At 27.9% G+C, this 23,045-nt stretch overlaps 2 protein-coding genes across 6 annotated transcripts in view; both read right to left on the bottom strand.

Moving 5' to 3' along the window:
• Window positions 1-8,630, bottom strand: part of ACYPI34668 (pleckstrin homology domain-containing family J member 1-like) — a 45,328-nt gene extending 36,698 nt beyond the window's left edge. For 2 of the 4 annotated variants that reach the window (NM_001246086.1, XM_008190159.3), the window contains 5 exon segments: window positions 3,066-3,252; window positions 4,090-4,153; window positions 5,940-6,112; window positions 6,545-6,630; window positions 8,207-8,630. In NM_001246086.1, coding sequence (NP_001233015.1) covers window positions 3,079-3,252; window positions 4,090-4,153; window positions 5,940-6,112; window positions 6,545-6,630; window positions 8,207-8,309 — 600 coding nt within the window. In that variant the 5' untranslated portion in view covers window positions 8,310-8,630 and the 3' untranslated portion in view covers window positions 3,066-3,078. 4 annotated transcript variants of the gene reach the window in all.
• Window positions 8,631-9,594: 964 nt separating this feature from the next.
• Window positions 9,595-21,508, bottom strand: LOC100164300 (carnitine O-palmitoyltransferase 1, liver isoform). Of its 2 annotated transcripts, XM_029488698.1 has the most exons (18): window positions 21,187-21,508; window positions 18,593-18,746; window positions 18,345-18,478; window positions 18,168-18,277; window positions 17,934-18,097; window positions 17,733-17,854; window positions 13,951-14,152; window positions 13,682-13,881; window positions 13,400-13,604; window positions 12,914-13,021; window positions 12,816-12,841; window positions 12,598-12,663; window positions 11,601-11,712; window positions 11,399-11,533; window positions 11,171-11,305; window positions 10,947-11,096; window positions 10,519-10,728; window positions 9,595-10,457 (listed from the first exon to the last, which is right to left on the bottom strand). In XM_029488698.1, exons 2-18 carry the CDS (start codon window positions 18,731-18,733, stop codon window positions 10,359-10,361), a joined length of 2,319 nt encoding a protein of 772 aa, XP_029344558.1. In that variant the 5' UTR covers window positions 18,734-18,746; window positions 21,187-21,508; the 3' UTR covers window positions 9,595-10,358. The 2 variants fall into 2 exon arrangements, with proteins under 2 accessions (XP_029344558.1, XP_016664177.1); XM_016808688.1 differs by lacking the exons at window positions 12,598-12,663; window positions 21,187-21,508 and adding an exon at window positions 12,206-12,268.
• Window positions 21,509-23,045: the final 1,537 nt, after the last annotated feature.

Raw genomic sequence — 23,045 nt, 5'->3', positions numbered from 1 at the left:
CTCAATACGCATGTAATAGAATAACGCACATTTAAGTAACGTAATAATTCTGTTTAAAATTATTTCCATTAAGGTATTTTCGCGGATTTCACTCGTCGTCAGACAACTGTATACGATAATCGTCGCCGGTCCGTTGTTTCTCGTGGAAACGTTCAGATTTATAATCAATATTATAATAATTATTATATTTAAATACCCACGCATGTCATAATGTGGTTATACATATTGTTGTTTTTTTATTATTATTATTATTATTATTATTATTATCATCATCACCTGTTAGTGAAATATAATAGGTATTGTGTTAAATTTTTTTTCCGGCGTTTTATATATTATATTATAGTATATTATATAAAATATAAAATTGTTATTATTGTTAATATGTACATATACATAGATTTAAAATATTAATACGATGACTTTGTTAAATAATTCTTGTTTCGGATTAGATTTTACGAACATTTCTAGTCAATTAATATCTACTTGAAAATGTGTTTGGAAAAAAATGTATAAAAAGGAATTCATTAAAACTTTTTATATGTAGGAATAAAATATATAGTGTATGTATATTACACACACTATGAAAATGCCATAATATTCGTTAGTTTCATTGCAATTATAATTCGCTGCTGAGTCGGAAACTCGTGTACGAAAATCAGGCGGAATAATATTATCATTCGCGGAAAACATGCAAGTATAATTTAGTACGCATATTTGTTCATGAAGTAAATAGAGGAAATTTGATTGATATAAATCGTGATGTCTATATTTAAAATAATTAAGCCTATACAGGCTTATACAGGACATGATACTTTTGCGTATTTTACATATTATATAAATACATCAATATATCCAGGTTTTTCAAGAGCTTAGCTACCCTAACGTGACTGGGCAAATATAAAATGTATTCAAATTTTAAATCTCAATCCCCACAGAAAAAATCTATTAACTATAGATACTCCATGAAAAAAAATCAACATATTTTATCAGCCATGTCAATCCCTCGCAGACAATTGTAAAAAAATTAAAAATATACAATTGGCAATCACTTATATTTATAAAAGAAAGCACACTCCACATCTCATCTATACATAATATATTATGTAACTTTAATACAACATAGTGTATAAACACAGCATAAAACAAAAATTATTTATGATTATGATATTAATATTTTATTTTACGACGATTAAACATGTAAAAATATTGTTATACGCAGCAATGTAACTAAAAACTAAATTGCCTACACATTGCGCCGGATAAGTAGGATAACTGAGTATTGCTGACTTATACTACGTACGACCGTATACTACAACGGTGGATAGAGGTATAGTATAATCAGATTACCTATATGAAAATGTATTATACCAATATTTTAAATTTCATATAATCTGTGGTATAAATGTATAGTTGTTAGTACATTATAAATCAACGATAAATCTCCGCAATCAATAAGGATCGTGAAAGCACTGCAATAATTGTACATTTTTTTAGACGTCAGTGTTTATTTTTAGATTTTGAGTAGACTGATTAATGTATTGATTTTACAATTCGTTTCTTTTCGTTTTATGTGTACACGATTCATATAGTAGACAAAATGCTTTGATTTTCAACTTTTTTTTCTTAGCAGATAGGTAAGTGAATCTAGTTGATAAATCTATTTTTCCATCAATAATAATATATTATAATTTTGCAACCGTTTTTTTTTTTATTATTATTATTTAAAATACATCTACAATCTATACAATTTTTGTACAGTAATTAGATTTGATAAAAAAAGAAGAGAATATAAAATTGACGGCGAATATTAAGGTTGGGATGTTATCCATTGATAACACCCAGAAAATTTTGCAACCTTAAACAAGATCGTTTTATTTATTATTTGTTAATATTACGAAGAGATGAAAAGGAACATTATTATTTTCACAAGCCACACTGGAATGTTCCAATAGTGGGGCTTGGGTGAATGGCCACCTCCGCATGGAATATTTTATTGATGATGTTTTAAACACGGTCATAGCCTATATAGGCAATAAAATAATATAGTATTTAAATAGTACCCCCCCCCCTCACCGGCCACCCATCATTGAGCTTCAGCTACTGGGATGGTCGAGGTTACAAAACGAGTGCGGATTGATTAAACCCGAATTATGTAGGTATAGAATATAATTATAATGTATACACATCATACTATCTAAAGCAATAAACCTTACCGATGAGGATTTGGATGTATGTATTAAAGGTTTTCAAGAAAAAATACGATAAAAATAATCGTAGAAAAATATTTATTATATTAACACAATTGCTGAGTTTTCAGTTTGTTGGTCGTATCTGATAAATAAATTGCAACGTAGTAAGTGTATACTTATATAATATATATGGGTAGATAGGAGGCAGGTATATACTTTTACAAAAGAAAATAATAACTTCTCCAAACTTACAAAAAATAATAATAATAATACATCGAAAAATCAATAACAAGCAATATATAAATCCAAAGAGTATTATACTGTCGTCCACACACAACATTACCACTTAATACATACAATATACAGTGCATTAAAATATTATTTGATAATCGCGTTATTTACTATATATTATGTATGCATGTATATCGTGTATATTATACATTTACCTACCTATACAAAATGATGGAAACCATATGTTGCACGAATTTAATATAATAGCGTATTATATAGAAATTTATTCGGGACGCAGCGTAACCGGGAAAACGTTTTCCAGAAGTGAATACGTTTCAGTTGTAAATTTCGAACCACCCCGCCGATGTGTATGATAATATACGGTAACGGGGTCAACAGCGGTATACCGTATATCTATATAGTCATAAAAACAATATTTTTACGGTAAGGCGTGTACCACTATATATAGGTAGGTAATGTAATCGAATTCGAAGACTCGAAATCACAACTAGCTACCGGTGCGCATATTACAAAATAAATATAAAGGTACATCGATGCATGCGCGTCGCCAGCTAGTATCGTTCGGCGTGATGGTGAACAACAAACAACCCCTTCTCTGCATACACGCATAATATACCTACTTACAGACACGGTTTATTTACAGTTCGATTAGATTCGTGTCGACCGTTTTGCCGGCGTCGTGTTTGTGCCTGGGTGGAGGGAGTGGATCCGTCGGTGGGTTGAAAAATAGATCGCTATCGTCTCCATCCGCCACCGATCTTTTCGTCCGGCCAATTTTCTTCCCTTCCTCTGGATACATCAACAGCGGATCCTGTAGCAGTGAAACGTGATTTAGTTTTCGTCGGCCAACACATGTGTCAGCTATTTAAACGTCCACGTCAACAGAAAATCATTCATAGTTATATGTGATAGATACATGTATATTTATTTTTGAATACAAAGGGGTAAGAATAAAAAACCTCAAACTTCTTGTGTAAACGACATTACACTATTATTATAAAACTATATCAACGCCTACTCCGGCACTATAAGCTCTGCAATTAAACGACAAAATGAGTCCGCAATGACGGTTTATTTTATTATAAGTTATAACCGTACCACGTATACGAGGTTTACAATAATATTTTATACCAGCTCAATCAACAACGAATGAATAGATATACACAAACACAATACACACTTACAAACAGTCATCCCATTAAAAGGATTTAAATTCTAATGTACAATTTGTTGTTACGATTTAACTTAATTTTATTTCGAGAATTGAACAAAAAAAAACATGTTACATAATATACCAATAGTATTACGCGTGCCACTTGAATGCACCTGTTTAACGACCTTTATCGTAAAATATAGACGTACCTTATGTGGGCGTGTTATACCTAGACCTACTGCTGCAACGATATTTTTATAATAATAACATTTATCAGTGGCATTGATGCATATAGACTCGTATTCAGCTATATATCGTGATAGCAATACATAATTTTGAGAATAATAGTTCCCCCAGGAGATAAATTTTTTTTTATTTTACTGCGGACGGCACTATTATAATTCAGTTGGTCGGGTGTTCGAATAAAATGCTATATTTCCGCATTTACATAACTAGAAAATTACTGACAGCCGACAGATAATAATAGGTACGTACTTTTCCAGTAAGCTCCACGATTTTTTTTTGTATCGACGTCATTCGGGTTCTCATATATTCGTACCTGAAAATTAAACACTTGTCAATCTTTGTGCCTAAACGTAATCAAAATATATCAAAATGATATAGGTACTAATATAAAATTATGAATGCAATAGTCCTAATTTTCTAATCTTTACTTCAAATTTGCCATAATTTTAATGTATTTTTATATCATTATCACCTATAGCTAAAGACTAAAAATATCCAACTAATACGCGATGGTATACAATTTATATATTTTTTTTTATTTATTGAAATTAAATTATTATAAACAGTAATAACATCAATGTTTATATCCATAAATATTATCAGTTAACGTATAATATACCTACATAAGTACTTTAATCGAAAATATCTCGAAAAACATATTATATTAATATTTAATAGTTTGATAGTTTCATGTTAATGGCGAACGAGTTTGAATAAAGTAAAACATAAATATCGTTTTATCGTTGATCTTAAGAACACGGTTCTATACATAAAGTTACATTCACTAGTCCTACCTAAAAATCAGTACAGAAATCTTCCAACAATAAATTAAATGCTCTCTCGTCTTTTTTCTTTTTAATGTATTAAAAATGGTGTTTGATGTTGTTTCATAGCAAATAAGCCATGAAAACAAGAATGAAACGGCATTTAACGCATTTTGTCATTTACATAGCGATGTATTTGACCGTATAAAATATAAACTTAATTTGAAATGCGTTCTTTAAATATGTCAGTAGGGTAACTTAAAGCAGTAAGCATTATATTAGAACTTTGAAGTTTCAATGATATTTTAACTACATTGATATTATGAACGAGTGGGAAATTCTCAAAAGTTTTGGGAAAAACTACGTGAAATGTAGAATAAATTTAACCACGAGCAGTTCATAATATGCAACATGTATGTTTTTCATTTCATGATTTATCAAGAAAAAATAATGGGTATAGTTACATGTTTTTTTATGCATTAAAAATTATCAGTGTTTTATTTTATTTCTCTGATAAAAATATTGAAAATTAAAACGAGGTTCTTCTGTGCAGTTCTCACAAAAATTTAAAAATATTAAAAATAAAAGATTTTAGTTATTTGAATGTAATTCAAAAAATATAAAATTTAGGATTTGCCACTTTTCGCCATTACGTATATTATTATTTTGATAATATGCACAGTGAAATATCTAAAATATTTGACTAATTCTAAGCAATGCATACCAACAAACTATTCATGCCATTATACAGTACATCAGTCCATAGACCTTAAACTCATAGACAGAGCATTACAGGCCAACGGGGTTGGGTAGTGCGGTCCTTAGAAATTTGTGTTACAGTGATATATTTATTATACAGTTATACACGGTTTATTGTATTATCTACCGCACATGTGAATAGTACAATGGGTCCAGTCTAGCAGGACAGCCTGACGAGACTATACGAACTACACCCTTGCTCCGTCTATTATTATAAGGTCTACGATCAGTACTGAATTATAATTTACAAATTGAATGAAATTAAATAATATTTAAAAAAAATTAATAATTGTTTATTATGCTGTTTTTAGAATATTATTACTATGACATTCAATGAAGAGGTACACTCGGAATCTATACTATACAGCAGAGTTACTTTTTTAATAATTACCTCTTGAATAATAAAACAAATTGGAATTTCAACTTTGGTTTTAGTCAATCGTAAGATGTCAACTAATAATAATAAGACATTTTTATTTTAGTAGACTATTACAGAATATAACTTAAAATAATATTATACAATCATTGATCTACCCAATAAAACAAATACAACTAATAAGAATATAAGACACTTACGTTGAGCTTTGAATACATTTGATCCACTGATGAACGTGATCCTCAGACTGACTAGAAATAATATACTTTTTATCTGGTTCGTCTTTAAACGAAAGAGAAAATGAAAATAATGTTCCTGGCGTATTATTCTCAAGCCTTACAATAGAATTTTCCAAAACAAAAACACCAGCTGGCTAAGAACATATTATACAAAAGATAATGAACAAAATCCATAAAAATTAAATGTAATAATTTGTTAGTAGGTAGAAATTTAATACAATATTTAATCTATTACAAACTCAAACCCAGATTAAGGAGTGGGAGGGGGTCCAGGGGGGGCCATGGCCCTCGGGCCTCGATAGTTAGAATTTATTTAGGGGCCTCTGATTTGTCCATTACTTTTTTCGTTATGGGCTATAACACTGCATAAATCACCTAAAATAAATTGATGATTATTAAGCGAGGAAAAAGCTTGTAAATTTTAATTTATAAATGAAGTAATACATTATTCATCATTTAAAACTTTGGCCTCTGGGCCTCAAAATGTCTTAATCCGGGCTTGATTAAACTACCTATTTAAAATTAACAAACAATTAATCAAACAATAAATGTTTTATTCTATTTACTTGATGTAAATCAACTTGCCCAAATCCATTTATTTTAAAGTAAAATAATAAGTTGTACTTGAGTCGAAACCATCTTTCCTTGAAACCTATAGTAAATTATCAATTAATTTTGAAATACTTTATAGGTTTATGGACATAAAATATTAAAATGATTAGATTATTAATAGTAATAGAGCAATTTGTATTTATTTATTTATTTTTTTTTTTTATAGGTTATACAAAAAAAAAGGGCACTGTACATAATGTAGGTAAACATGGTGGTAAACCATTAATCTGCGATAATAATTAGAAATTACTTATTATGCAAGTTTATTGAAAATACTAGACTACATAATTTTAGTTGCTCCTTTGTTAATTTGTATGATAATAGTCAATAAGAATTGCTGTACACAGTAGTCTTTCAAGAATGGAAACATAATGCATTTAATATTTTACCTGAAAATAATTTAATATTAGACGTAATAAAATACTAATACATTTGTTTGAAATTAATGTTCAAAATTTGAATACAATCTGTAGATTTTAAATTTGTAGTAAAAAAAAAAACTGTCACATAAAAAGCAAAACATAACGAAATACATTTCCTATACATAATCACAGCCTACTTATACATAAAAAAAACTAATGTATAAGTAAAGTAAAGTTTTATTTTATTAAATAATATTATTCCAAACAGTTAACTGTCTTATATACAGTTATTACTACTACAATTAATAATTTATATTAACAATAAAATGGTATCTAAACAAGGTATCTATTTCACATACATTTTTAATAGGTACCTATAATTTAAAAAACATATCTGTTATAATTAGTTGAACCTGCTGTTTTATTTGAGCCAATATATAATTATTATTGTACTTTATACTATACATAGATACACTATGATAATTTACAATTGTTAGACATAAATTATTATGTTTATATGATGGTATTAAATGGGTTTAAATCCACTCATACATACATATTTGACCTATTTAAGATAAATTATAAATATCCATGGGTACAACTATTTAATTGTCATCATAATTCATAATATGATAAATGTAGTAATTTGATGGGTAAAGATTTTAAATTGTCATAGTAGTGATAAACGTAGCTACTTTAAACTCATATTGACACCAAACATATTTTGCACCTACTGATTTAATTTGCTGATGGTGCCCCTGCTAGGTAATAACATTTTAATTTACATTTTAGGATTGACTTTATAAAAGCCTTTTAGATAAATGAAGATGATAATAATTTTATTTCATTAAAATGTATTGCATTTATTTATTTAGTAATATGACAAAAATAGACCTTTCAATGGAAATAAGATGATATCCTTTGATATAGGTAATACTAAAATTCAATTTACATTCCAGAGGTGAGTTAATTTAAAAAGTACACGGACAGTGATGTAGTAAAAAAGTTTATGGGTACACGCCTTAATTATTGTAAAAAATAACTTGGGGGGCTACGCCTAACCTGCATACCACAATTTTTGTTAAGGGTACACGCATAAATATAAAATTAGAAGGTGGGTGTACGCCGTGTACCCTCCACTACACCACTGTACATGGACACTCCAGTATACCTACAAAAAACACTCATAAACAGTGCACTCGGCACTTACTTAGGCGGTGACAATATTGTTAGCTGGATTAATTAACAACCTACCTTTGGAAGCGTATCCATTAGACATCTTTGCATAGGACATCCGGCCTTCAAGAACAGGATTTGAGTGACTAACGTGAATCATTTCTTTGTTGTTGAATCGCATGTTAAATCTGTTTTTTCTTTTCGAGACTATTTTATTCTATTGCGTTGAGATGATACAAAATATGTTTTATTTTTATTATTAAAATACGTTCAGCACCTATGGTTTCCAATTTATGTCATTACTTGAGTGGCTATAAGTGTCTGAGTCACAGTTAACCATAATTTTTAAAAACAAATTTTTCGTGTTTACTATTTACACAGTTGACTATTTTATTTAAACACATACACTAGACACCACAATTTACAGTTAATATTATACAGTTTAAACTTTTAAATTTTACATTATACATTATGCTTCACGGTTGAATACCAAAACGCAATTAAAATGATAACAAATCAAGAATATTCATGATAAGCGATAAGGGAGATATTAATTTCACATTAATATTAATAACACAGACAATGATGATACCCGTAGTCGGCCATTTTGCATGAATTTTTGGTCTTTTGGATTCGAATATTCGATGCTCCACTGCTCCAGCAGTCCGCCCCCACCAGGTAGCTTAAATGGATTTATATAACGTTCAATCCACACGAACAGAGATTGAAGGTGACTTTGCCCATGCCTTATTTGCTGTTAAAGAATGACAGCCTCCTCCCGTACCTATATAATATTTTACAATTATTAATGAAAATTCGGTATAATATTTTGTATTTTAGGACTTTTTGTACAACTTTTTTTCAAATCGGGCTTTTCTTCCGGAATTCCTCAAAGGTATAGTCAGTCTTCAACACTTATAACATAACTTATTTTACCTTACCATAAAGTACATATCTAATCTAAGAAATAAACATCATACCTATTGGCTATTATCACTTATTATTTAGTACCTATTTACCTATTTCTTTACTTTTATTTAAATGTTTTTACCTATGCATGTTTTGGGGCAAAATTCGGGCGGTAACCTATATATTGAGTGATGCTTTATTTTTATAATGGCTAAAAATATCAACTCCCCTCCTTTCTATTCATTAACAATGTTCGGACCATAATTTATACATATTTAATAAGTAATAAAATAAACTAATAACTAATAACTAATAGCTCATGTCGATTTCCAATGATATGCTGTCGCATTGTTGAAATTGGCCATTTGAAATTAATCGCAATGATCATTTGTTGTCTGTTAAGTTTGTTGATTCTGTAAGAATTGTCTTATTCATTATTATATCCAATTCAGTTATTAGATAATTTATTTGGAAAAACATACGTCAGGATCAACAAATTTTCTTTTATAAAAAATAATTTGTAAAATGTATAGGTAAATAGTAATTACATACACAAATGAGTAAAAGAAAAAACATTTATTCCATATAGCGTTTATAAAATCAATATTCGATGAATTTATATTCGTTGTCTTATAAGCTAATAAGTAAAATATGTTTGTTCAAACCATTTAGAACAAGCATTTTATAGTGCCGGCTATGACTGATAGTTATAATATTTAACATTATGTAATACCTAATAAAGTAATAAATATGGAACTAATTTATGTAAAGAAAACAGATAAAAAATCATTTTTCCTAATCTAAGATATTCACATATCATTTATCTGAGATATGAACACTTGAGCTCAATATAATATTAAATATGAGTAGGTATGGTTTTTCATTTATACTTTGATAAAAAAATAAAACCACTATTTGAATACAAAACAAAATAACAATTTTTCTTATCAGTATTTCATCACTTATTAATATTTTACATTTAAAATTGTCAACATTAAAATAGTAAATTTAACAACTCGTAAATGTTAGAAATGTATCGAACAAAATTGAAATATTAAACTAATTTTCTTCTTTCAATAACTAACAAAAATACCACTGAATCACAAAAACAATATACTTAACAAAAAAAAATATTGTTTAAAAATAGTTATTAAAAATAAAATACTTGTTACTGAAAATAATACAGATTTGAGATTATGTTGAAGTTCATAACAATTAACCTTAAGACTAAATACCACAAAAATGTTATGAACATATACTTTTCAAACAATACCATGATTAAATCAAATTAATATAATATACTATGCAGTCAATAGCCATATTATGAGCTTGGTTGTTTTGTACTACTTTTCCAATCGTCATACAGTGATTTCATGTCATTAAGTGCCTCCGTAATACGAACGGCAAACCTACTTGAATCCTATAAAACAGTACAAAGCGATTAAAAACAAAACTAAAAGTTAAAAATTAAATGAACATACAGTGTGAGGAGAACTTTTTTTGCTCGAGATGTGGAAGAAAACCAGATTTTCTCCAGCTATTATGTAGCTAACACCATATCCATCATTGGCTACAGGGCCAAATCCACCACCAGCAGAAATGCAATTAGGGAATTTTCTCAAGTCAAACTGAGTAGTCTGTCCATGTGGTGTTTGTGAAGTTGACAACCTCCATGGTTCACTTAATACTTTCTATAGATGAGAAAAATATTATAAATTAATTTAAATATTAATAGACTTCACAATTTATTAAATTTAGACATTCAATATTCACTGGAGACATAACTACACAATTATGTTTGTGCTCTAAACACATCAACAAAAACTGTCACATAATATAATGCATATTATGTATAAACAAAGTTTAGTATTTCACCAACAATTGTACAATGATTTTAAGTTTTAGTTACGTTTAAGAATGGTGATTCGACTTCCAAATACTTGGAAACCACATATAAACAAAACAAATGTCTGTCAATTCCTTTTCCGCACATTGCATCTTGATAACCTCTTTGGTGAGTTGCACATGCTTCTCTCAATAGAGTAATACGTTTGTTCGTCTATAAATAAATTGGAAGTTTGAATGTTTAAATGTAGAAATTTAATTGATGTATGTCAACAGACAACAACTAACATCAACATTTGGATCCAACATCGATTTCACCCAAGTTGAAGATTCTAGAGTACAGGGTCTTACAGTTTCAGTTCTACCTTCCCTGTACAATCTGGTCATTGATGCTTCATATGTTAGACTAAACTTACCAGCGTCCTATAAACATAAAATCAAACTATTTTGTTAGATTTTTTGTAAAGATAAATTAATTTAGTATTATTATGTAATCAAAAAGTTATTATAAATTACTCTATAATATGCCAGTTGGAGTGCCATCTGAATAAAAGCATCTGGACTGACTTTAGCAGTTTTCATGAATCCCTTGCCATAATCACTGAATGCCAAAATACGCAGATCAATATCTTTTACTAAGGCTAATGAGACCTAAAATAGCAATAAATGATAATACACAGTTCTTTAACTCCCCAAACAAAATGTGTAAAAATGTTACTTGATATGATTTTTCAATAGCTTCTAACACTGGTTCCAAATTCCATTGAAGCCTTATAGGTTTTGGAGGTTCCAATTCAGGAGCACCTATTGTGTGTCCATTTTCTTGATATCTTTATGTTTGACAAAATGAATACTATTAATTGATTTTATCAATACAATAGTATTATTATATTCATTGTGATAAATATTAAAAAGTATGTACTGTGTAAATATTTTACATGCATGATGTTTAATTTTGTCAGAATGCAATGATGTACCTATGATATTTAACCATAATCCGTTATTATTTTCATATATTTTCAAAAATAAAGGAACCCATCCATCATCAAATTATAAACTAAGTATAACAAGACACTGTGTGATTACTATTATTTTTGTTTATTGTATTGACTTGATACTAATTTATATAATGATTAATGAATAATTATGAATCATGATAATCAATAATAATTAATAATTATTAAATATTAAAATATTACAACCACATTATTAATAATTGTGATATAATAATTATGTAATTGGATGGCTTCCTACAAAATGAGTAATGTGTGCACAAATTAGAAAAAGGTAATGGATTAATTTATTTATTGTATGGATTATTACCCCACAACTAGATCGCCGCATAGAAAATGTTCCCATAAATGACCCATAACCGGTGCATCTGCCCTGTCATCAATGAAAACAATAACCAAGTAATACAATTAATAGAAGCTGCCTTATCTATTGCTTGTCTTAATCACAATATTTAGATAAATTGATGAAATTATTAATATTATAGTTCAATTATAATGTTTTGAATTTGTAGTTATGATAAAATAAATATGATGACATGCGTTTTTAATTTACCATGACAAAGAATGTATTATTGTTGTTTCTTGAAAGAAGTACCATGTCCTTAAAAATAATTATGCAAATATTCCCAGCAAGCAAAATTATAAAATATCATACAAAAAAATGTAGGCTTTAATACAGTGAACTGTGACCTATTAAGTTACCCAGATTTTTTTGCTTCATCAAAAATGATGAACTCCCAAAGATGAGACATAACCGCGGCATCAGCCCTGTAACAACGCTTGTTAAATGCAAATTCAAAACAATATTTGAAATTTTAATTAAACATTAAACGTTTAATTCAAACATTTACAAGACGTGATACAAACTACACAACATTTCAATTACTGTTCGAATAATAATAATTCTATGAAACACTCACCACGAATGCTCAGCATTGAACCCCACCTAGAAAAGATATGAAAATTATTAATTTGTTTAAACTCGTGACATTATTATTTATTTATGAATAAACATTACTCTTCCGTTTGATCCAATGCATAAAGTAAATGATTTATCAAACCAACGGTCATATCCTTTGCCAGTCATTAATATTCTTCCAAATTCGTCCAACTTTTTTGAATCTTCCTAAATTAAAAATAATATATTTTAATACTTTTTTTTTTCTGTTTGAACCGGCGGCGTCGTGGGAATTGCTTTCGCATTACTTCCGCGGAAAAATATATTTTAATACTAGATTAACATGAGTAAACTATAAGTAAAATAATAAGCCTTTTCCAATTTAAAACGATACAATTATATTATATTCTATATCTGAATGCACAAAATGAATAAAACCTCATTAACATATTTTAGTATTAGCCTCTTATTGTTATTATATTATTGTATTTTTATTACTATATTTTAAAGTATTATAAATCATAATCGAAACCATATTGTATAACTTATCATTGTTATTAACCTACTGTTTAAATTGATCATAATCACTTAATATTAACTACTTACAGGATCATACTCATATGGAACCTCATCTAATGTAACCACAAAAGCAGCTTTCTCAATAGCATCTAAGCTTTGTCTATTTATGCCCTTAAAAAAATATTGAGTGCGCGTATTTGCCCAATGTGTTCGATCAGCAGCAGTCAAAGCAGCTACTTTTTCTTCTCCAGCATATGGTTTCTCTGTGTTATCGAGAATTGATTGTATTTGTCTAAATTATTATATAAATATAAAATTATTTTTTTCACAAGAATATCACAACAAATTAAATTTAAAAAAAATATTTACTCTTCAATTTCACAAGGATGAAGTATACGATTTTGACTATAGATAATCACTTTAAAATATCGTCCAGCATGATACACTACAATGTGTCTACTATCGTTATAGTGAACAATTTTATCACTCACAGCACCAGGAACACGTGTTGTATTGAATATCCTTTCATATTGCCATGAACACAGAGGAACCAATCCTTGAACTCTTATCTACATAGTATAAATATTGATAAGTATAATATATTGTACTATATTTTTAACAGGTAAATTTTTTAATACCGGTTCTAGTTCTTGACGTTCAATCAGTCGTCTATACTGCAGACACTGCCAAATTATCATGGCAGCGCGAGCAGCTTGAATAGATGTTGAATGTAACATTATAGCATCAGTACCATAAAAATTTGAATTAACTATTAAAGGTGTTCGACTTCTTAAATACACATATTCTTCCCACCAATCTGATACATAATTACTCGACCACCTATTAAAATCAATAGTTCATCATTTATTTTTATGTTTTGTAATTGGTTTTAACATTTCAAATCTCAACATTTTATCACAGGTACAAATATAATACTTAAGACAGATTAATTTTCACCATTATAACAAGAAAATCTATTGAGCTAAATAATAATCATTATACCAATAAAATAATATTTATTAAAATTAAAATTAAAATTCATAGTTCTAGATTTCTAACAGATAATATTTATATTTTTTTAAATGCAATAATTTCTAGGGACTCGTAACAAGAAAAGCATTTAAAAAAGATTTTACTATTTACAAAAAACTAGAAATAACTTTTATGTTTATTATTCATTAATCATTATACTAAACTAGCTGATCCCGTGCACTTCGTCGCCCGTTAAATGTACCAACTCTATATGACTCAAACTTTGTTCAAATTGTTATTTGATATTCGGTGTATGGCGTTCAAAATTTATCTTAACTTTACCGTTGCCCGGATTAAAAATTCTGATTCGCAGCACTATATTATCAGGTAAGCAATCTACCTGCGGTAAATCGCGGACCCCGTGCTGTTTGTACGCAAGTGTATGATTTAACTATAAAGTATCAAAGTTATACCAAGTTAGTCGTATTCCACCTATGGTAGATTAATATAATCAATTAATACAAAATCCTAATCTTTTTTTTTCCCGTGGTATTGATAACTGGAGGGGGGACTGCGTTAGCATTACGTCACCTAACAAAATCTAACCGTACTGAAATCCGATGAATAAAATAAACCAAATTTAACCATTTTTAAATAAGCCTGTTTTCTTCCCAGAGGTCTAATCTACACACATATATTCATATATATACAAAAAATAATAATAAAAATCAACAAACATGCCCGATTAACCAATAGCAACAAATATATAATACACTATTGCGCCACTGTTGTATTTTTTAGATCCAGATTTCCTACTTTTCCGGTGGATTTTCCTAAAATTTTCTTTGGCAAAAATCTTTTCCTGGTAATTACAAACATCTTAAAATTTGAGCCAAATCGGACCGGTCTTTCTCAATTGATGAGGTAACGACATTTTTCACGCTCCATTTTTATATATTTAGATAAGTACTTTTTTAGTAATAAAATATTACAAGGTACTAATTTTGTTTTCATTGATAAATTTATAATATTGAACATTTAGAATGTGACAGATATAGCAGACAAATGCAATTAACTAATTAAGCAATATAATATTTTGTATCAATACTTACTATTTTTTTGTTACTACATAATCATTATCAATAATCCAATAATATATATTTAAAAAAAAATTATATAACAATAAATAAAAGATAAAAAAATAAATAAATAAAAGATGTTACTTATTAGTTATTAGTTATTAACAGGACTCGGAATTTCTAGTAAATGCATATTTTTTTTTGTAAATCTTTGAACATCTAAAGTAAGATACAAATTTATTTCACACTTCCCTGATCTTGTTTAAGACATTTTATTTTGTTAATTTTGCATATTAAAAGTTTTGGAACAATTGCAGTTTAGCTACCACGCGATTTTTTCAATTTTTTTTTTTGAAACATGTATTTCAACGAGTTAAGAACGATGGTGCAAAAATAAATTTGCACAAATCATTATTTTGGAAGTTATAGCGTTCCAAAATTTGCGATTTTGCGTTTATACGCATGCGCACCACACTACTCCAGCGCGTAGCGCGTATATTTTACCTATCACAAATTTTAGATTTTTATTACTGACACGAGTTTAAAACCATGGTGTAAAACTAAATTTTCGGAAATGATTATTTTGGAAGTTATAGCCTTTCAAAGTTTATGAATTTACGCTTACATATTTTCCTGTAATCTTACATACAGCTTTGATGTGTCAGTTTTATGTTTCTCAATTTTTAATTCGAATTTTGGAACAAATCTAGTTTAGCGGCTCCTCGAAATTTCGATTTTTTTTTTTTTTTTTGAAACATATGTAATTCGACGAGTTTAGAACGATGATATAAAAATAAATTTTCGGAAATGATTAGTTTTGAAGTTATACATTTGCGAAGTTTGCGATTTTACGTTTATACGCTAGGCGCAATTGAGTACCTATGAATATATTTTAAATAATCAGGCGTCAGATGAATCAGATCCAGATAGTGAAGTTGAATTATACTAAGAACATAAATTAAAATTAATTTAGAATATTAGAATTAAAAATTAAAATTAGAATTTTTAGAATTAAATTAAATAAAATGATTAATTACCAAAAATAAAAAAAATATTATGGTTACAAATTATTTTATAATATTGTTAGATTAAGAATATATTTTTATTAAATCACTATTTTAACGCTCTTATAATGTGGGCAGTGATTATTACACAGCTAGCGGCACTTGTCGCTGCACTCCTCGGCGCCGTCGCTCCGCTCCACAAATCGAAAATATCCCCCGACTTGCTATGCAACACCACCTTAAGTAGGTTATAGGGTAAGTTATGTTGTAGTATATATGGGCAGTGATTACGCAGTTAACATAAAATAATTTAAAAATTTGTTATATAAGAGCGTTAAAATAAAGCGTTGTGCACATGAGTAAAACACCGAAAATAGTGAACTTCGCAAGTCTATATAACTTCAAAACTAATCATTTGCGCAAATTTATTTTTGCACCATCGTTCTTAACTCGTTGAAATACATGTTTCAAAAAAAAAAAATTGAAAAAATCACGTGGTAGCTAAACTGCAATTATACCAAAGCTTTTAGTGCTATTTATAGCACATATCTTGACAGTTGACGTTTTAAAATGCATATTTTTAAAGCGCTAAAAAGTAACTTTCAAGCCCTGATTATTACATATTATACTCTTATAGTATACAGAGTATAGTTAGTTAATTATATCTGTCAGTTCTTTCTGATACACCCTAAATGTATAAGTTTAAAAGATATAACTAAGTTTATCCTAACTAAAAGAATATTTGTGCATAGTAAAAACAGTTAATGTATAGTGTTTCTTAAAAAAGACACATTTATGGAATAGATTCTGAGAACCAATGTTTAGGGGATAAAAGTGAATTAAATTTCTCATAAAATGTTATCTATAAATAACTAAACCCAAGTAAAAATTAAAAAAGGGACTTTTCTGATTTCCCAGTAATTTAAAAACTATAAAATGTAAGTAAACCTAATTTTAACAAAATTCTTGAACATATTTTTTAGGTTAACTCAACTACATTCACTCTTTTAGAAAACAATGATGTATCATAGCTTTTGAATTATAATGAATAATATGACACTAGCACTGATATTAACATACATAGACAAGTACTCATCGTTCACCACTCATTTGTATTCTGACTTAACATCCTTTTTTTTAAATTTTAATGGTCAAATCAAATAAAATTGAGGTCATTTTTAAGAACTTTCATAATGGTTATAAAACAATTATTATATAATTATATAATTATATAATGATTTAACTAATAAAATGTATACCTTAAAGATAAGAAAATTCAGTAAATCATAATTAAAATTAGTTTATAATAAAATATTATTTAAATGACTCATAACATTTTAAGATAAATAAATATAAAATAAATACCATGATTTCAACCACAGATATCGCTGAAGCTTGACTGCTATACCATCTTCGAATTCATTTGCTAACTTTACCATACTTTCAAATTCTGAATCATTCATTAATGGACGAACACTTTTTAAATACTGTAATAAAATACAATATTAAAAATAATAACTAAAGAATTAAATATGTTATTACATATTAGCTATTTAAAATAATTACTCTTTTCATAGTTTGATTAACTGGAGGCAATGGAAGTTTTGGTAATGAACCTTGATAGCTGTAAAGTAATGGTTTACTTTTTGAAGAAAGTAATTTTACACCTAAGCCCCAAAGTTTGGTTTGTAAAGACACTTTATGTCCTCCTCTGCTTTCATACATCCAACCTTAATAAGGAAATATGTGAATAATATATTAATATATAATATGTCTCAAATTATGATTTCAAATAATTACCTTTATACATTAACATGATCTTAAATGTGTACCTTACGATGTAAATCAATATTAACCAAAAAGTTAAAGATAAAATAAAACAAGATACTATTTGCCATACATAAGATGTCCTAAAAATAAGAAACATAATGATTATAAATTCTATTCAATTATAGAATACAAATTACAATCACTTACCCGGGTAAATATTGTAATATAATGTCTGTATATTTAATAAAAGTATTATTGGCATAACGAAGAGCAAGCACAATACCCATCATAGCCCAAAGACTTTGTAATGGAGCTGGAAAAACTCCATTCCGTACATTGTTCTAAAATTTTTAAAAACAATTTCAAGATTAAACGAATGATTAAAATCAATTTTAATCTTAAAACGTAATTTATATCTTTGTTACAACTTACAAATATTAAAATATTATACATACCTTAAACCTGGCTAAACGCTTTTTCCAAGAACGAATTCCAGATGCCCAAACTAAATGGAGCACTTCGCGATCAAAATTAACATCCCAACCTTCATGAGTGATTGAAAATGAAAATGCAACTGCCGAATGAGCTTCAGCCATGATAATTAAAAATCTAAAAAGGAAATTTTTAAATTTTAAAGTATTATAAAAAGCACAAATATACAATTATTGTATTTTTCATATTTCCAACTATAGTTATATAATATTCAAATCAATCGAAAATTTATCCATCCACAAAAATGTATTAGGCACTAAATAGTAAATATAGTATAGGTATACTTCATTAAGCTGCATTATTGTCACATTTTATTTTTTAATGAGATTATATGTATACATAAAAAATTCATCTTTTAACACTAAAAACAAGGTAAGCAACTCAAACCAGATGAACCAAACTTGAATTTGGTTTAGCTTGTTTATTATGCTAGCCTTGTAGTTTTATCAAGGTTTTTTTTGTTTATAATTTATTTAAGTATATTATGTATAATCATTTTACTTCCTCGAAAAAAAAAAATAAAATACTTTCAAAATTGTAAACCAACATAATATTTGTTAATTGTTATGGATTTAGGTAATACTTCTACACTTGATTTATATTAAAATATATTATTCAATACCTAATATAATTAATAATTTTTAACTCTAATATATTGTATAGGAATAAATCATTGCTTATAATATTAATATTTAATACATTAACTTTTTTTTAAATTTTTTGCTTTAAGAATATTTTATTTTTACATAAGAAGTTGCATAATTCACCAATATAGTAATATCTACTATATTATGCAATACATAATTTATGTTTTATCAATTAAAGAATAGAATGAAAATTACATTATATTTTTGATTACTTAGGTATATAAAAGCATTCAGTATATAGCACCTATATAATAAATGTAATATATAATATATACAGTAGAACCTTAATTATCCAAACCTTGGTTATACAAACCCTCTATTATCCAAACTAAATTTAGCGTATCCGAATGTTATCTGAAGTTTCACAAAACTTTGTTGTAGAAAAGCTCTTCGCAACTTGTCGTCAAATGAAAATTGATAATTTTGTCAAAAAATACATATATGTTTAATATAATAATAAATATGTAATACACAATAATTAATAATATATATTAATATGTATATAATTGTATGTTCAAAAAAAAATTGTTTTTTTAAACAATTTCCAGTATTTGTACTTTTGTATATCCAGACAAGGTGCAATCCTAATTAGTTCAGATAATTGAAGTTATACTGTAAATATCAAAACAGTATTCAGTTTCTCGCAAAGAAAACAAATGCATAACATTAATTTTAATTTTAAGCTGTAACTGAATCAATTTGAAGAATAAGTACCTAAGAAACAATACTTAAAACTATGAACAATAATCAAACAAATTGTTTATTCTTTTTCTGTGCATTATTGCCAATAAACTATTCCAGAGATATTTAACACAATGGTTTGAATGAAGCAAAATTTAACTGACCTTTGCAAGCTACCAATTTGTATTAAATTATTATATAAAGCTCGCTTATTTTAGTTGTTCATAATTTTACTATAAAGTATTCTCTTTAAGCGATAATCGAATCATGTATAGTAATAGGAATGTAGTGAAAATCTACATGGAAAAAATTAAAACCTCGTTGAAAATAAACTGGTCAAAAAAAATACCAAATAGTGACATTTAAAATTATAAATAATTCAAGATAATTAGAAAACAAACCTAAGGTAATGAGTTATCTATAAAAACTGAAAATTGTAGAGCATAATATTATATTACCATAAAATAGGTCACCTGAATGTTATGTGTTTTATGACAAACAGAATTTTAAATTATTAACAACCGACAACTAGATTTAATGCTATGCAAATTAATTTGGTTTAGGAAAAACGATTGGCCTATCATGTACATGTTATAAATATGTCATATGAATTATGCTTGCATTTTAATTAAATAATACAAATTAATTGATGATAATTTAAATAAAATATGGTGACATTGATGTCCTAAAATAGTAAATAAAATTAAAAATAATTAATTTAATTGATCTACCCATACAAAATGTATTTTAAACATGTCATTTTATAATATTTCACTTGTATACTGTATACAAGTGCCTACCTACCTTCTTTTTTTTTTTTTTATTAAATATAAATAAATATACGAGTATCCACCTGTAAGTTTTAGTTCAATTGAATGCCAAGCACGGTGAAAATAATATGTAGGTAAAGAATTTATTTGTTCAAAACCAAAAAATTGATACAATCTAAATATAAGTACAATAATTAAGTTATAAAAGAGTAAATCAAATGGTAAATGTAATTCTCACGATTTTTCTGAATCAAATAGATGTGCAACAATAAATTACTAATAAGCATTTAAAGTCATACTCGCCTGCTTGGTAACTAAAAGAATTATGCATTAGACCGTTTAAGTATTAGCCCAGTCATTGAATTCGAAAATTTCGGATTTATTATAATATTGAGACACGCACAAGGCTCTAAGGTTTCAAATTGAATGTTAGTGAAATATTGTGCGGAAAATAATTACCCTGAAACGTATTCACAGCACGTCAGGAGGTTCAATCGCTCCACGCAACAGTGTTTAGATGACCATTGAAACGTATTTTGGTTTGTTTATTTTCTTCTGACTGTCTTTCTTTTAATAGAGAACGAAAAAGTGAAAGTAAAGACAACAATAATAATAATAGTAAATCCCAGTGGAGCGGACGTCAACCAGGGACGTCAAGACAACGACGACGAACAGAAGCGTCTGAAATACTGAATGGCGATAGCGCAATAGCGAATTCCGAATACTGAAATAATTATTGATGTCTGCTGACTGATACTCGTCGGATTGTTCTAGTCTCAAAACAATAATAAATAATAAGACGTCCCAGAAAAATAAAAAAACGAAAGATAGCAGTTATCACAATTTCACGTATCAACATGGTTATAGATAGTACTATCTTTAATCGTGCATATCAGTATTCATAGTAGATCATATAGATATAATGTGATCTAAGGTATTCAGTTATAGTTCTCCAAACCACTATTGTTAAAGTACTATTGTTCTATGGTGAATTATTCAATTATACTACAACAGAATATAAATTTATACCACGAAGTCTAGAATATTCTAGTCTTCAAGATTTATACAATACATTATCTATGATTGACTACCGTTGTGACTTGGGGCTGGGGCATAGAACAATCATGGTTGGTGTAATTATTATTCGGTATTCCAATGATATTTGTAGTGCACTACCGCTATCTGTGTGAAACAGCACAACTTCCATTTTTATACATTTTTTTTAATAATATTATGTTCCTGTGACTAGGGCACTATTATAGATTATAATAATATGTAGAGCCTTACTGTGACGTGCCAAGTTCCAACTAACGCTTCAATTCCGGTGGCGGAAATTACGAATGTGGAGCCACACCAATTTAAATATAATATATTTAATATATTATAATATTTCACAATAATATTATAATTTTATGTTTTTTTAATTATCGTTTATCAGTATTCACTAAAGACTGTAGGATTTTATAATACTCTAATTAAAACTATTGTTTTTGTTAGTATTATTAATATAAGTGGTATTATTATTATTACAAAAAACACATAAATATAGTCTTAAATTATTAATACATATTATTATATAATTACACAGTTTGATAGATCGTCAAAATGTCATTTCAATTTTAATTCATTTAATGAATTAGTCATTAGAACCACGTTGCCCAAGCGATCTATCTATCATTATTCATTACACCCTATATGACTTTTTCCTATTTCCAATTTGTTCCTATTTGTTCAATAATATGGGTATATTTATCTTTGAAAATTGACCGACACGAGTGACACACTAATTTGTATTAATAATTTAATATTTATTCGCTACAAAGCTGCTGAGTGGGTGGATGTCACGTCCCCTCCAATACTAAAATCCATTGATTCACCCCCAAATCAGGGGCGTCAGTACTTATTTGGGTGTTTAATAAATTTGGGTATACTTACCCTACCTATTCTTAAATATACAAGTTTGACCCGCATCATAATATAGTGTAATAAATTAATTACCAACTATCAGTGCTCGAATTGGGGAAGGGGGGTGCGCAGGGGGACGGAGCTCCCCTACTATTTTTATTTTTTTTTTGCGCACCCCTACTAACTTTTTTTACTTGAACGAGGGACGGTACAAACTAATGTCCGAAATAATTTTTATTAAAATGTGGATTTCAATATTGATGTCAATTATATAACAAGTTTTACTATTTTTCATATCAAAATTACTTTTGATATTAGTTTATTAATTAATTATAATATTACCCTGTGTTTTGCCTTTATAGTCAGTAGTTCACAGATCATAGATCATATACAAGTAAATTATCTAAGGCACA

Source organism: Acyrthosiphon pisum, chromosome A1 (assembly GCF_005508785.2).
Source record: "Acyrthosiphon pisum isolate AL4f chromosome A1, pea_aphid_22Mar2018_4r6ur, whole genome shotgun sequence".
Lineage (NCBI taxonomy): Eukaryota > Metazoa > Arthropoda > Insecta > Hemiptera > Aphididae > Acyrthosiphon > Acyrthosiphon pisum.
Note: the sequence above shows the minus strand (reverse complement) of the source record. Positions and strands in the feature narration are given on the sequence as shown.

Excerpts from the sequence above, each read along its gene's own strand:
- LOC100164300 (XM_029488698.1), bottom strand. The coding sequence starts at position 18,733 with ATGGCTGAAGCTCATTCGGCAGTTGCATTTTCATTTTCAATCACTCAT. Across the intron at positions 18,098-18,167 it reads GATCATGTTAATGTATAAAG|GTTGGATGTATGAAAGCAGA; the intron begins GTAATTATTTGA and ends TTCCTTATTAAG. Across the intron at positions 10,458-10,518 it reads AAAAAAGTTCTCCTCACACT|GATTCAAGTAGGTTTGCCGT; the intron begins GTATGTTCATTT and ends ACTGTTTTATAG.